General features: G+C 36.9%; 1 protein-coding gene across 1 annotated transcript in view; it reads left to right on the top strand.

The window, feature by feature from the left end:
* LOC123596411 overlaps window positions 1–17028 on the top strand; it is a 183808-nt gene that overhangs the window by 67303 nt on the left and 99477 nt on the right. The window contains 2 exon segments of the mRNA XM_045474933.1: window positions 547–660; window positions 781–921. Of these exon segments, the coding sequence (XP_045330889.1) occupies window positions 547–660; window positions 781–921 (255 nt within the window).

Genomic DNA, 17028 nt, shown 5'->3' with positions numbered 1-17028 from the left:
AAAATGCCACTGTGGTTCAGCAGAGTAGGAATTTAAGGGGTCATATAATTACTACTAAATTGACCACAATTTATTTAACAGGGAAACTATTGGAGAGAATGTATAGTTACAGTAGCAGAGTCATAGAGTGGTATCCGTTGGCTCACTGGCCCAACGGGTAAGGACTATAATATAGAAAGGACTAAATGTCTGAGTCCACCCCAACCCACTAAAATTATAAATCAAAGCAACATGGCACTTCTAAGGGAATGGCCACGGTAAGTGGCCCCTGAAACAGCCATAGACATGGGTTTCTATCAAATCTCAGTTTAACGTGCTTGTTTGGCCTCTGAAGAGACACATGTGCCATGTAAAATCCCTCAGAGCTCTGTGGTCTGCAACTTGTCAATAACCTCTCCAATGTTCAGACCTAGGAACACCCACCTTTATGAAAGAGGCAAACGCTTGCCAGTGTCTTTCAATTTGAAGACAAAATACGCCCTATTTGCAAATGCTACTTCAGCTCGTTTACAGGGTAACTCATAAAACTGCTCGTTTTGGGTGAAGCCCAGAGGCAGCTCTGCAGTTGGCACATGCTGGAGTATAAGCAGCTTTGCGGTGTGGGTCACTCAGTGATGCCTGAGAGTATGCAACAGATCACAGTGCTGAATGGAGTCTCGGGCAAGCCCCAGACTTGGGGCTGACCACAGTGTGCAATTCTAGGGGAGTGAAAGAACCTCACTTCCTTTTTGTCAAACATGTATTGAAAATGGCTCTTCGCTTGCTGCTAGGCTCTTACAGAGACTAAAGAGCTGATCACAGGATCCCAAGTGACTATAAGACCTGAGATGTCCATTACAAACTGGGTGTTATATGACCCATCAAGAAATAGTGTGAAAGGCGCGGCTGCTGTACGTAATCAAGAAAAAGCAGATCCTACAGGTATAAAAAGGCTGTATGTGTAAATAACTCATATCTCCATGGCACTCACTTCTGTTGCATCACCACTTTCCCCCCTAACCATGACTAAGATCTCAGGATGAGTTTCTTATAATAATCAGTCAACCAAGGGAGAGAAAAATTGGTCCTGTTTGCAGATGGTTCTAAAGTAGGCTGCTATTTGGCCTAGGGATAAAACCTAGGAAAGGAAAGCCTCCTAAAAGGCAGGTATTTGAACAGTATATCTGGTTTTTGTTCACTTTATAATTTTTTAAGTTTATTTATTTATTTATTTATATTGGGGGAGGGAGAAAGAGAGAGAGAGAAAGAGCACACATGTGAGTGTGCTCCAGTAGGAGAGGGGCAGAGAGAGAGGAAGGGAGAGAAAGAATCCTGATCAGACTTTCCACTGTCAAAACAGATCCCAATGTGGGGCATGAACCACAAACTGTGAGTCATGACTTGAGCAGAAACCAAGAGTTGGATGCTTTACCAACTGAGCCACCCAGGCACCCCAAGGTCTTTGGTCACTTTAGAAGTATGCATCTGCATGTATTCATTGGTGGTGACTGTCGGTTTGAAACTGGAAGTAACTTGGAAGGAACAAGAGGATCGGTGATAAGGAGTCTGCAAAATAAGTAATGTGTAGACAAGTTGGAATGGACAGAGTGTGAGACTATGTGTGTCCCAGGTGAATGTTCTCCTTGAGTACCTACTGCAGGAATGGGTATCAATAGTAGGACTACAGGGTGACCCATTCTGTGGATGTGACTCAGTCTCTTTCCCCAGCTTCTCCAGTGTTTGCACAATGGGCTCATGGACAAGGTGGCTATGGTAGCAGGGTGGAGGTTATACATAAGTTTAATAACATGGACTTCCCTTTCACCATACTGGCTACTGTCCTATATGAGTACCCAGTCTGTCAGCTATGACGAACATTGAGCCTCTGAAGACACACAATCCTTTGCCTGGACCAGCTAGATTTCTGGTAAGATTTTAGTAATATTCTTCCCCTTCTTACATGGAAGGGGTAGAGAATTGCTTCACTGGAATAGATGCTTACTTTTTAATATAGACTTCCCTTTATTATGTTTCTCCCAGCACCAAATTCTGTGCGTTTGTTGAGTTCCTATTCTTTGTCATGATATTTTACATATCACTGTGACTAATGATGGAGCTCATTTTACAGAAAAAGAAGCAATGTCCATTAGATGTATTGGTCTCATGATACCCCTTATCACCGAGAAGAACATGACATACTCGGAGAGGCTGGGTTTCTATCACACAAAATGTGATATATCCTCTGAATCAGTAGCTGATATATTCTGTCATAACTGGAAGACATTCTGTCCATATATTTCATGGAGCAAGGACAATTTGAAACAGTCTATTGAGCTTTCTTCCTAGAAGCAGTACATGAATAACTACAATCTCCAGATATGTTGTTCTCTTGGATTTTTGTGTCCCTCTCTTTCCCAGTGCAATTTTTTTTTAAGTAGGCTTCACACCCAGCACAGAGTCCAACACAGGGCTTGAACTCACAACCCGAGATCAAGACCTGAGAGTCGGATGCTCAACTGACTGAGCCACCTAGGCAACCCTCCTGCTGCAATTCTAATGTCCTAGGAAGTCCCTACATCATCACTTGGAACTGTTCACTTTCATTTCTAGCTGTGTGACTTTATAGAAAATGTTGGCTGCAGATAGGTGGATGCAGAAAGACACGTACTCGTGGGGGATGTTAGAGATGGTGTTACATTGAGTGCATGCAGAAATAAAGCACTCATGGGAAATGCTAGAGATGATATTACATGGCATGAAAACTTCGAAAAGTATATATACCCCTATAAAATGTGGAAAGATATTGTAGAGGTTACTTCCTTGACGCTTGCTAGGTACTGAGCTCTGAGTATCTTAGCTAAAGGTATCCCTTAGGGGATGAGTGACAAAGTTCTCTCTGTTTTAAAGCCCGACCTCTGGTAAGTTGAAATCCCTTTACAATATAGAAAATTTTAGATTATTAATTTTGTTTTTCCTACAATTGAAACTGCAGTGTCTCTATATTTTCATGAATGTTTCCGTGGAAAGATAAAAAAACTATTAACCACACATGGTTGTACACACACACAGCACCTATCGGGGGGGAGAAAGCAATGGTCAATTTTTAATTCCAATTTTAGATAATCTAAACCCTAGTTCTGGGTTTTCTTTTAAAAAAATTTTAAATGCTAGGAGATCTTCTTAACCTCTTTGAACCATCAATAAAATGGGACAAAAAGTACATGAGATGTTTCACAAGGTTGTTATGGGGCTTAAATAAGAGAATGCATTTGAATTTTGTGCTTTGTAAAAAGTAAATGCTGTAGAAATGTTTCTAATATTTTCCCTGATTCCCACATCAAAAATTTCTCAAGGGGAGGATTGTGGCTTATTCATTTCTGAATCCCCCAAACATCAAACATCTTGCACTGTACATAATAGTTACTTAGTCATTCTTGATCCAAAGTTGAAATGAGAACTAAATATCGGTGCACAATATAGGATTTTGGTGAAGTGGGAACAGCCCTCCATTCACTGAGTCCCTCTCTGTATATTGTGTTTTACAGTAGCTACGTAATGCAATGAGGCTTAGTGATTCCAAGGAAGTAACTCTTTACACCGAAACCCCAAAGGACCCTTTTAGTCCAGTGCTGTTGAATACGTGTTCTCCCTTTCCCTTTGCATTTCTATCTGGCATATCTTGCCTCTCAATATCAGCCTGGAATCCCCAATATCTCTGCTGCCTCCCCAACACTAGATGTTTACCCAATTCCCAAACTATGCCACAAATACAAGAAACCTTCAGTAGGATCAATGTTCCCACAAACCTTCTCTTCAGGATGTGTCTAGATACTACCAGACACAAAAAAAGATACTTGCAGGTTAGAATGTGAATTATTTATAACATTATTTCACTTAAAAACAGGGAGTGAGGGGGCGCCTGGCTGGCTCAGTCAGTGGAGCTTGCCACTCTTGATCTTGGGGTTGTAAATTCGGGCCCCACACTGGGTATAGAGATTACTTAAAAATAAAAAATTAACAACAACAAGGAGTGAGGCTCACAGGTAAAAAGAAGAAGACATCTTGCTCTCTGATTTTGTTTTGCTCACTTCCTCCAAAAGCATCATATTTTAATCCTCTTGATTACAAAGTATGCAACTCACTTCAGCAAAATGGTTTTAATAATTAAAACCATGAACCCAGATGCTATAGGTTTTTTAAAAATCCAATTTCAGGAATTCCAGATAGTGAGGTAATTTGTTTATTTGTTTCATTAGTTAAATTTTTTGCAAGTTTCTGACTTGTTGTCCTTCTTTGCAAAATGAGTTAATTTCTGTATTTCTACAGTAGGGTTGAATTTCATAGTCATAAACTATGAATCTATAAAGATTCTTTCTCACTAGTGGTTTATCAGAAAACTGTCATTAAGATATTAGGAGAACACCTAGGAAACATTTATTCTACATTTAGATAGAAAGTGAACCAACCAGCCATCGCTTTGGTGAATTCAGAGTATATTTCTAAGTTATCTTGTTTGGTCTATTTTATTTAAAGATATCCTGACTATAGAAAAGTCATATGTATTTGGTTCTGCAAATACATCTAGCTTGAGTGCAGAAGCATGAGGATGTGTATGTGTGTGCATGTTTGTGTAGTGGGGAAATTGGAGATGAAAATCAAAGTCCTGCTGCATGATTGTTGATGTCACAGAATGTCATGAAAAAGTCATCTATTTATCATCCTGCTGTCAGTATGCATTCTGTCTACACAGGTCTGTTCTTTGCTTTCTGAGCTTGTGTTAGCCCATTTCAACTTTTCTCATTTAGTCCTTTCTAGTGATCCTTAGATATTTTCCACCAGGGGAACCTGTGATTTGTCAGTTATTGGATTTCTTGGTGTCATCTGCATAGGATATTCTCATTTCATTTCATTTCATAAGAGGTTGTTTAGATATATCAAGAACAGTCTCCCTTCTTCTTAACCTGTTCATGCCTGTATCTGTTATTTGCATAAAAGAATGGCTCAAACATTTTTCAAAAATTAAAAAGTACACTTGGTTTCTCTTAAAGTCTCCTTATTTTAGGGATGAGGGATAAGTCAGTTTCAATAAGGACCAAACAAGACCTACTAAAGATAGATCGGAACCATCAGAAAATTTCTTAAATAAACTTACCATCAACTCTGAGATAATTCTGAATCCCAAGTTTTACTCAAAGAAAAAATTGTAATGTGGAGTTGGCTTTGTGTTTTGGAGGGAAAAGGAATGCAATGAGATTTCCTTTGACCTATTTATAGACCCAAAGTCCATGAAATTTATGAAAGAATTATACATTGAAAGTGAATCTTTTGATAGCATTTAGTTATATGCATAATAAATTTTAGTAGCATCAATAATCTGTATCATTTGTCTCACTTAAAAGTATTAATAAAATACTTTTATAGATAGAGGTAAATTTTATAAATAAAAAATTATTTTATAAAAGTAATATAAAAAGTAATATATATAATATATTATTTTATAAAAAATAATATAAAAGTGTTCTGTTTTTATTCCTTTTCAAACAATAGTGATCATAGTTTCTGAGCTATAGTGTAGGCTGAAACAAAATATTTGAAATCTGGGGATTTTCAATTTTTTACTCCACTTATCAGTATAGTCTTGTTGTATTACTATATAGGATTGTTGAAATAAGTAGGTAAAATTCACAAGAATATTCACATCCAAAGCCATATTTTCAACTTACTGTATTTCTCTTAAAAAGATTGTTACATTTTTCAATCTTAATAAAAAGAACTCAGTCAAAAAGCATTTTGTATCTTTATTTCAGTCAGTGATATCCAGGTGTACATTAAAGATCTAATATTAATTTAAAACAAGTTGTTATATATATATAAATGGATATAATGCATCAGGAAATGATAAATGAACACTGACTCTGAAAATTCTCAGTTACAAATTTCTTCTACTACATTCTAGATTTTCATATAAATGAAATATTTGTTCCTAGTAATAAAAGACATAAATTAAATAATGACTCAAAAATTCACACTCTATAAAACTCTTGACATTAAAAATTCAAAAAACTCAGAAGAAATATTTTTTATTCCATTTATAAGGAGCCATTCTTATTGATGATCATATCTTTTTCTAGAAAATAAATGTTCAAAATAGTTTTACTTAATTTTTAAAAATTTTATCTGATTTTACAGAAGATTGGCTTTGGAAAATGAATCTTTGATTCATCTGCAATATATGTTAGAATTCTTTAAAAAGCTCAGCAATTATAATAAATGGATTTTCTTATTGACTTAAACACTCCCACTTTTGAATGATTAGGTTACTTGATGTGATGGTTAATTTTATGTATTAACTTGATGGCACCATGGGACGCCCAGATAACACATTATTTCTAGGTGTGTCCCTAAGACTGGTTCTGGATATGACCAGAGTTTGAATAAGCCGTCTCAGTAAAGTGGATGGCACTCTCTGTGTGGACAGGCATCATTACTTCAGTCTGTTGAGAGCTGGAATAGAACAAAATGTGGAAGAAAGAGGAATTCACCCTTTTTCTCTCTGCGTGGGGTGGGGCATTGGTCTTCTCCTGCCCTTGCACCAGAACTTATACCATCCGCATCCCGTGTTCTCAAGCCTTTGGAAACAGACTGGAACTACACTACCAGTTTTTCTGGGTCTCTTGCTTGCAGACAGCAGGTCATGGGACTTCTTGGACTTTATAATTTGTAAGCCAATTCTTTATAATAAGTCTCCGTATATAAAATATATGTATATATATATCCTATCAACTGTGCTTTTCTGGAAAACCCTAACACACTTGAGCCTTTAGTTCTTTTATATGACTGAAGATTGTGGGCATGCACCTGCACTCAGTGATTTAAAGCCATGAATGTACGTGAAAGCATCTTTTGGGATAGGGAAGGAAGCATTCTTTTCAATCTTCTTTAGACTGAATGGTGGAAGGTAAAGTAAAACAGATTAGTAAAACACTCTCTGGGTCTGGAGTAGTAGGTGTCTTCTTGCCCACTGGTAGCAGTGGGTTTATAGCAGGTGGTTAATGGACAACAACAAGAAGCAGGGGACATGCCAAAGATAGTAAGTAGGTCAACATATAAGAGCCCAAATGAAAAATATTCCTTGTACAGACTCAGGAGGCATTGCAAATTTTAACAATTAAGGTGCTGTGACACCTCAGTTAGAAATAAGCAATCTTGGTGACTATACAGATAATTTATGTTATTGTTTATTTATTTATTATGTTGTTTATGCATGTAATTTGTGTCTGTAACAAGAACATTGGATCTCCATATTCACATACAACTTTTTATTTAAAAACAGTGGAGAACACTATTAATAAAAATTTATAACACAAGTGGAAAATTCTAATCATAAGGAAGATTAAGGCAGGAGGTGAGACCACTCTGTCTATTCTGCTTCAAATGCTCATAAAGGCCTCAGAGGTTCCAGGGAGCACCTGCTTTGTTAAAAACAACGTGAACATAAGATTTTGAGATGGCCTGGGAAAAAGGTAACCATCAGTGGGAGAGTCTCCTGCACTTGTTTTCCACACTCAGAACAACTTCCTCAAAATAAAGTAGAAAGGAAGAGAGAGGAGGCACCTTAAGGTATTCCAAACAAACCCAAACCAAACTGAACCAAACAACTAAGCGATGGATTTAACGATGGGAAATTACCATCCCATACAGGGATTTACCTGTGGATTTACCGATGAGAAGCATTTCAGGACCACTTACTGTTTTCAGATTGGATCATTGGCTTTAGCCCTGGTATTAACTCTATGTGTGTACATAGGATGCTGCCACTGTCGTCACTTTGAGGGCACGGGTGGAAGCACCAGTCATATGCCTCTTGGGGACTCTTCAAGTCTACAAAGAAAATTTAGGTCGCTGTGGGATTTTTTTCTTAGTTGCCAATAGATTTCTGATAGACTGAATCAAATTAACTTTTTTTTTAAAGTAAACTCTACCCCCAACATGGGGCTTGAACACATGACCCTGAGATTAAGAGTCACATGCTCTACTGAAACAGCCAGGTGCCCCTCAAATTAATTTCTTAATTCAGAAGACTATCAAGACAAACCATGTCTTCTCTCTCGCAGTTAGTCACCCTTCCCCAAAGTCAAGTAAACAAATTAAAAATGATAGCAATAATAAAATTAGTTCTGCTTAGCTTTAAAGGATCAGACCTCACATGTCAGGAATAATTCTCATCAACTTTTCATTGCCCTGGGCCCTTTCATGGTCTAGATGGACAGGTCTCCATTTGACAGTACTGTGCTGTTAAGCACACTTGAGATGACTAATTCTCTTTATCCTCATTCTCTTGTGGGCTCTAGACTAGTGTTTTACTCAGAGGACCTCTGTCACTGTACCTTGAGATCACCTAGTTTATAAAGAAAGAAGAAAAAAAATGTAAAGTAGTTTTGAGCACAAGTTCAAGTACACATATAAGCCGTTAAGTTTTTACAGTTCATATGCATAATGGCTTTGAGTCAGCTCCACTTATTAGGTATGCAACACAGAACAAGTTAATGTCACTAAGCCTCACTAACTTCATCTTTAAAATGGGAACACTTATGCACCGATACCTTAAATTTAAATGAAATAACACATATAAAATCTTCTCGTTGATCCTGGCAGTTAATGAAAATAGAGTAGATGACAACCTCCTCTTCATCCTCCTCATAGTAGAATAGCATTCAATAAAAAATTATATTTGTTTGTTAATGAATATATCATAATTTGGAATTTAGTTGTGTAGGAACGTGTTGTGGTGAGTTGTGTTATTGTTCTCAGTTATTTGAAGCTCCTCTGAAAGAAAGGATTATGTTTCCCCGACCCATTGACATCAGACTTGGCAGTGTGACTTGCTTTGGCCAATAAAATGAAGAGAAGTAATATGTGTCACTTCTGAGCATGAACTTTGAGTCAATGTGCGGTTTGCCATTTCTTCTTTCTCCTGCGCCATTATAATCAGCAAAATGTAGGGAGAGCCTCCTTCCTTAGCCTGGTTTCTCATTTGAAGATGAGGAGTGAAAAGTGCAGTTTATCTGTGATAAATTCCACAAGCAAAAAATAAATCCGTTTTGTAAGCAACTGAGATTTTGAGAGAGTTTGTCACTGTAATATAACCTGTTTTTTCAAAGATTTCGGTTGTGTAAATTAATATCAATATTCTCCATCCCTGACTCCCCTTCTCAATGGAATTATTTTACTTAGGGCCCAATGACTAAGCCATTCCCAAAACAAACATAGAAAAAGCTTCTCAGTTTGGTATCTGTCTTTTCCAGTGGAAGGAACAGTTCTTTCCAGAGAATGAAATTTAGGTTTGGCACTAGACTGAAAGCATTTTGTGGGCTCCTGGTGCTTTGCTTTCAAGTGAATTGCAATTGTGGGTACTGATCCTTCACAACTCCGCATAGCAGGCAATTACTACTAGTGTTTCTCAAATGGTCTCTTTCCAAAAACAACTTATGAATATAAAAATCAAAAGCTAAAGTTTCATTGTTCTTTACTTGGAATAAATCCCAGACAACTGCACTGAGTTTATTCATAATACATGAAAAGAAAAGGCTTAAGAAAATCTCAGTGGGAGTGGGAAGAGAAGGTAGGAAATTGACATAATAATGAAAATGAAACTTTACATAATCATAAGGCAAAGAAGAGGCAAGGTCAAGGCTTTTTTAATTAGAAATTTTATACCTTTGAAAATTAGATTTGTTTACTTATAGTATTACATGTGTTTGACCATTAAATGTCTATTTGAGTTACAAAATGTTAATTTCAAGGATGTCAGCTACCAACTATTTTTATGGTGAGCCTTTTTTAGTTTTTAGTTCAGGGGCTGGATGGATATATAGTAGAACCTTAAGTGAGATTGGCTTGATGAAAGTTATGGGTAGTTGTAGACATGATCTTGGCATTTGAGTGAAAAGTGATCACATTTTTAAACATATCAAAGAAGTTACTATTTCATTTTAGAGAGGTTGCAATGATGATTTTTAGTATCAAAAATAATCACTTCCTGTCATAGTTGGCTTAGGCTGTCATTACAAAATACCATAGACTGGGTGGCTTAAACAACAAATTTATTTTCTCTCAGCTCTGGAGGCTAGAAGTCCAAGATCAGAGTGCTGGCATGGTGGGCTCTAGTGAGGAATCTTTTCCTGACTTGTAGAACATCACCTTCTTTTGGTGTCCTCACATGTGAAGAGAGAACTCTGTTGCCTCTTCCTCTTCTAAGAACACTAGCTCTATTGGATAGGTTCTGCCTTTATGACCTTATTTAACCTTTTCACCTTCTTAAATGCACTATCTCCAATACACTTGCATAGGGACCTAGGGCTTCAACATATAAAATTTGCAGGAAAACAATTCAGTTCATAGCACTTCCTAATTTACTATTTTTCGTCAGACTGGTTATTCACATTAAATTCAGGAGTAATCCAAAAGTACCAGCATAAAACCTTGAAAATTCGAGATCTTTAAATCTTTTAGGGACTTCTTTTATAAAGTAATATAAAACAATAAATTTCCAATTTTATTTATTAAAAATCATGGATTGGATCATTTATTGAGAAACCATTATATGTGGGTCACTGTTCCAGATAACAGAGATGCATCTGTGAACAATACAGACTCAAACTGGTATTTTCGTGGAAGATATATTTTGAAGAATATCATAAGTGAATGAGTGCACTCTATGAGTAGACCCTGGCATTCCCCCTTATAATATTTATACTTGAGGGGCGCCTGGGTGGCGCAGTCGGTTAAGCGTCCGACTTCAGCCAGGTCACGATCTCGCGGTCCGTGAGTTCGAGCCCCGCGTCGGGCTCTGGGCTGATGGCTCAGAGCCTGGAGCCTGTTTCTGATTCTGTGTCTCCCTCTCTCTCTGCCCCTCCCCCGTTCATGCTCTGTCTCTCTCTGTCCCAAAAATAAATAAACGTTGAAAAAAAAATTAAAAAAAAATATTTATACTTGAACTAAGGTACAGCATGATGAAACTACTGCCTTAAGCGTAACAGATTTAAGTGTATATACTAGAAGTCATATATGTGAAAGTTCAATTATTTTTAATAACTGAATTCAATCTTCCCTTGATGATGGTAGAAGGAGGTAATCTTACCCTTTTAAGGCATTGCAGTCCCTTCTAGCTTGTAAAGTTAGTCCCTGAGTCAAATTCTGCATTCTCCCCTTCCCCCTTTACCTGTCCTTCTCTCAAGGCCCAAACTCAGTATAGGCTGGGCTTATTTATTTATTTTTTCTCTGGCTGGTAAAAGATATTTGTCCCTGACTGGCTCCCGTGTCAACCTGCTGTCATGGTGTCTCTGTTGAAGAGTCCATGTCTGGTATAACTCATGCTTTTCCCTCTGGATTAATATAATTCAGAGTGATTTTCCCTGGGGAGATTGACAATATCACCCAGCTGGTTACAATCCCCTGTGGGTCATTGCTGGTATTATTTGACCTTCTAAGCTTCAGGTATAGTCCCCACCTGACCTTGTTCTGTGTTGAGTCTTTTGAGAAAGGATCCCCTTGTATCTTGGGATTTCAGCCCAGCGGGAGAAGGGTGTGTGTGTGTGTGTGTGTGTGTGTATGTGTGTGTGTGGCACATGCACATGTTCATGGACAGGCAGAAGGCTATGCATGCTTTTCAATTCCATTAGACATTTCTGTCCAGCTCTGAGGATGTTCTCCTTTCTGTTGGATGGGAAGTATCTCAAAATACAAATTCTTTCTTACCGTGTGGCTTATGGTAAAAACCCTATGTTCCTTGGTTGGCAGTCTGTGTTTGTGGCTATTTAAATCACCTTTATCATCATCATCATCATCATCATCTTTGATTATTTTAATTTAGAAGATTATTTTCTTTTTCTACAGAACATGGATTATCAAAATTATCATTTCTGAAGACAGTATTAAGGGTAAGCTTTAAAAATCAAAATCTGAACTACACTGCCTTTGCTTTTGGTTGGCCTCTGCCCTATTCCTGAAGTTAAAATGCTTTATACAGTGGGTGGAGAACTTCAGGGCAGCAAGAATCACAAGGAATAAACAATCACCAGATAACATTTCAAAACATTGTTTTCCCTCATGAGAACTTCAAAAGACGGGAGAAAATAAAGCCAATCCTTACCCACACTATGATTAGGGAAAATCATTCAGTTGTTTTAGAAACAACAACTGACTACATTTTTTTAAAAGTTGGTGATTCAGTTACTAGTGTCCTGGGATAAAGTTAGCATATTTTTATGTACATACTATTTTAAATAAATAACATACTTTTGGCCAGTAACCAATGAATGAGCATTCTGCTTTCAGAAAGATTGAAACAAATTGCAGTCTGGACAACATCTGTAGACTTTGAAAGATATAAACATCAACAGTTTTGAAAAGATGTAAGTCATACCCTAAGCTAGTTACCCCAAACCACAAAGACTCAGTGATACTACCTTTCACATTATATGCAGATGGACCAATCAACAAATTATGATGGAAATCATAAAAAGATCACAATAATTATTTCAAATACTTGAAAAACCTCAGTATCCATCAGGGGTCAAGAAAGACACCCAAATAAAGTCTGGCAATTTAAGGATTTGATGATGGTGAATTTCCAAGAAGATTCCTTCTTCACTCTGTTTCTTTCAGGGATCCTTTCGGTATTTATGATAGCCTATGTGATATCTCTTAACTTTCTAATTTGATCTTTCCCACTAGATTGTGAGTGCTCATGAGAGCAGAGGCCATGCATATCTTGCTCATTACTTTATCCTACTTTGTAGCCAGAGCCCAGTATATATATCTGGAATTAGTGAGTGTTCCATAAACATTTATTAAATATTTTGACACTAAAATGGTCCCGTTTAGCTCCTTCTCCGTAAGAAAGGTCAGTTTGGAATAGTTTTGAATGATCCAGAGACCTGAATTTAGATAAAGACAAATGAGAATGTGCATCAAGATTGGGGCTTTTTAAATAAATTCTCCCCTCTTCTGAAGGACCTCTGGAAGTTTTCCAGTTATATATACAGAACATTTGCTGGGGAAAATCTATTTAGAATGCAGATACAATAATTATTTAGCCAATCAGATCACAGTAAAATAACATTCTTACAGGGCAACATGGAGGATATTTATCCCATCTTCAAAATACAGGCAGTCATAGACATAAGCATATATACTAAACTGATCACTCATTATTTTCCACATCCTTCATATTAAAACTTTTTTTGTATCTTTGCTAACTCTCTGGCAAGCAATCTTTAGTTTGAGTCTGAAGTAGATTGACTATTTATTCATTTTTTCTTTCTTCTTGTAGCCACTGCTTTGGGTGTCAGTGCTTTCATGGTCAGGCAATATCTTAAAATATTAATGAGCAACTTAAATTATATACAAGCCTGCAAATAGATGAACAACCTTCAGAGAATTTTATTTAGCAAATATATGGAAAGACAATAAAACATTTGAGATTAAAATTTGCAAATGTGATACAATCTCATTTAGTCCTTTGCTATTATTAAGGGTGGAATGAGAAAGATAAGGGCGAGTAATTCACTTGATGTCTGTTTGTTTTCTTTGTCATTCTGATTTTCACGGTCCTCTAAATTATTTTCCCCTCTCTCCCTCTCCCTCATGCCACGCCAGCTTAGTGTCTCCCAAGTTTGTGAGGCAATGGATCATAAAGTAAAAGGGCTGAATATCAAAAATGGAAAAACTGGTGTCCTGATGTAGAATACCATTCTCACCACAAATAACAGTTTCAGAATGCTAGCCTAAGTTTGTGGAGCAAGGGAACCCAAAGTTTTAGCGGAATATCAGTCAGGCATTAGTTTGATGCCAAATGATGGATTTTATTTTGGCTCTTAAACAATATTTATTTAACTCAAAACTCACCATTGTGTAAATTAGTAGGTGCAGCATGTAGTATGTGATTTGGGTACAGTACTTTTATCCCTTCCTATTTTGGGGTCATAAAAGAAGAAAGGAGAATGGAAAAATAATGCTTTTTGCTTGCAAATGGAGGGAATGGGATGGGATAGAGAAAAATAAATAAATAAATAAATAAATAAAGCCAGTTTTCTTTTAGATTTATTTAAACACTAAGTAGAACCCATGTGGTACTGACCTACAGAATAAAGATCCATGAATGACATTAATTTACTCTTTATTAAACACTGGAAGACTGTACAAATGTATTTTTGAAACTGGTTCTTTTTCTCCTGGAGTTTCCTTACTAGGAAACTAGTTAAGAAAACAATCCTAGCAGACATGTAAAAGATATGCTGCTGAGCAAGAATTAGAATAAGTCTACCTCACACTGCAGCAAAAAGCTACATTTCGCCCATTAGCTGTTGTCAAAACAATGCTGAACAAGAAATGATACCAGTGACATGCAAAAATATGCACTTACTGCTCACATGTCTGCAAAGTGGGTGCGGCTAATTCTAAGCCAGGCCTGCTGGGTTTGATTTGGTTGGTTTCATGTGTGCCCCACTTTCTCATTAATGTGGGATCAGTGGGTTACACAAAGCAGGTTATTCTCAAGACAACAGCAAAAGTGTAACAGGGCAAGCCTGAGCACCCAATCCCATTTTAATCCTCTTGCCAAGATAGACCTGTTTGGGGAAGCATCGCCTGCCCACCATAAGACCCTAGCAAGTACATGACAAGAAATTCTTATTACAGAGAAATGAAAAACTAGGGCTACTAATTCAATCTGCCACATAAAATGTATACATCAATGCTAATCTAGAGTGAATGAGGTTTTCAGTTTAACACGCAATGAATTCTATTTAGGGCAGCAATTCATTTCAGTATTAGCAAATGCCATTATAAAATAAGAGCCATAAATATGATTATTTTGTATCAAGTATTAAAGATGTTGAGGGGAGCGTAGGTGGCTCAGTTGGTTGAGCATCCAACTCTTGATTTCAGTTCAGGCTGTGATCCTAGGCTGTGGAATCGGGCCTCACGTTGTGCTCCAAGCTGAGCCTGGAGCTGGCTTAAGATTCTGTCTCTCTCTCTGTCTGCCTCTCCCCTTGTGCTTGCTCTCTGTCTGTCTCTCTCTCTCTCTCAGAAGTAAATAAATAAATAAACAAATACAAATTTAAAAATAAATAAAAATAAAAATAAAAATAAAGACATTACAAACTCTTTCTGGAAAAACTGAGGAAACTGAGTCCAGAGAGTGGTTACATGACTTACCCGAAATAAAACATACACTGGGTACTCAAGATCTATCTTGAAGAATTCAGCACTTCTAATTCTTAATCTTCTAATCTTGAATCTTCTAATCTTCTAATCTTGACAAATGATCATGGGGGGAACTTGATACGAGTGTATACATTTTGTGGTCCCATTCACTGTAATTGCAACTCTCAGTAGATCTATGGTTGTTCTGGGGAAGCTCTTTCTCTCCCTCCCTCTCTGTCTCTTTTTAAAGCTTATTATTATTTTTTTACTGTCCATTTTATGCTGTCATTTTTTTCTCAACACCTGTTCACTCATACTCTTCATATCGATTCATATGCATTAACACAAGGCTAAGAACGTGTTTGTCCATTTGTAATCTGCTTTACATATGTTGCTCTTTTTTCATTAGAATGTAAGATTCATGAGTACAGGGTCCTTTTTTGTCTTTTTCACTCTGTATTGCCAGCATGTTAATGAGAGACTAGTCCATGTTGATGCTCAATAAAAATTTGTTGAATTAATAAATAAGTGAATTTTTCTTTTTTTTTTTAATTTTTAAATTTTTATTCATTTTTGAGAGACAGAGAGAGACAGAGCATGAGTGGGGAAGGGGCAGAGAGAGAGGGAGACACAGAATCCGAAGCAGGCTCCAGGCTCCGAGCTGTCAGCACAGAGCCCAATGCGGGGCTTGAACTCATGAACTGTGAGATCGTGACCTGAGCTAAAGTTGGACGCTCAACTGACTGAGCCACCCAGGTGCCCCAATAAGTAAATTTTTCATTGAGTTTTCTATCTGCTATTAGTTTTATGAGATCTTGGTAATTATATTCTATTGTATCCTGTTCTATTTATTAACATTATTTTGTTTTAAGCCAAAAATCTTAGGCTAATGTAATGAAAAGATACAGAATTTAGAAAAGAGACTTATATTCTAATATTACCCAGTCACTTACTGGCCAGATTGACATCAAAGGTAAATATATTATACTCTCCAAGCCTCAATTTTCTTATCTAAAAATAAAACAATTGTATATCTACTTCACAGGATTATTTTGAGAATTAGAAAAGGTCATGTATATAAAAGTGCCTTGGAAAATATAAAATAAGATATTAATATGTTACTATTATTATTAATATTATCCCTACATGGTCTTTCAAAAGCCATGTAAAGTTTTTGATGAGTTTTAATGTACTCTGGGACAACTAGGAATTGTTAGAGGACTTCACTGAAGGAGCATACTTATTTGGAGATTTCAGGAAGGAGGAGTTTGAATTATTTAATAATTTTTAGAGCAGAGAGATACTCATTCATTCATTTCCTTTTCAACAAATGTATACTCACTGCTTTATACACAACAAAATGGTAAGTGAGACAGTCACAGGCCACTATTTTACCCAACTCCAGGAGACACCACATTGTCACAAGATTTTTTCCCCCATAGACAAAACCATTTAGTTGGGGTGGAAGATAATTATCAAATAGTACAAAACTAAGAAAGATGATGAAATCATGTCTTGTGAAAAGTAGAGAGGATAGGTCTGATATTAATTGCAGCCATGTTGTGGAAGAGGAGAATAATGTTTGTATCAGAGAGTCTAAGAAAGCCTATAAATTTACACACAAAAAGGAAAAGAATCAAGTGTACCACATTAATAGACGATAAGAAATTCAAGCACCTGCCTCTTTCTATTTGGTATTGCTTTGAACTGAAGTGGATAGGTGCACTTTCTGGTGACAGTTGCAAGGCAGAAGCTCATGTAAAAGGAATCAAGGCAAAGACATGGAACTTGCAGAAGGTGAAGGCCGGAATGCGCGAGTAATTCATAAGGAACAGATGTGAG

This window comes from Leopardus geoffroyi, chromosome B1 (genome assembly GCF_018350155.1).
Source record: "Leopardus geoffroyi isolate Oge1 chromosome B1, O.geoffroyi_Oge1_pat1.0, whole genome shotgun sequence".
Classification (NCBI taxonomy): domain Eukaryota; kingdom Metazoa; phylum Chordata; class Mammalia; order Carnivora; family Felidae; genus Leopardus; species Leopardus geoffroyi.
Note: the sequence above shows the minus strand (reverse complement) of the source record. Positions and strands in the feature narration are given on the sequence as shown.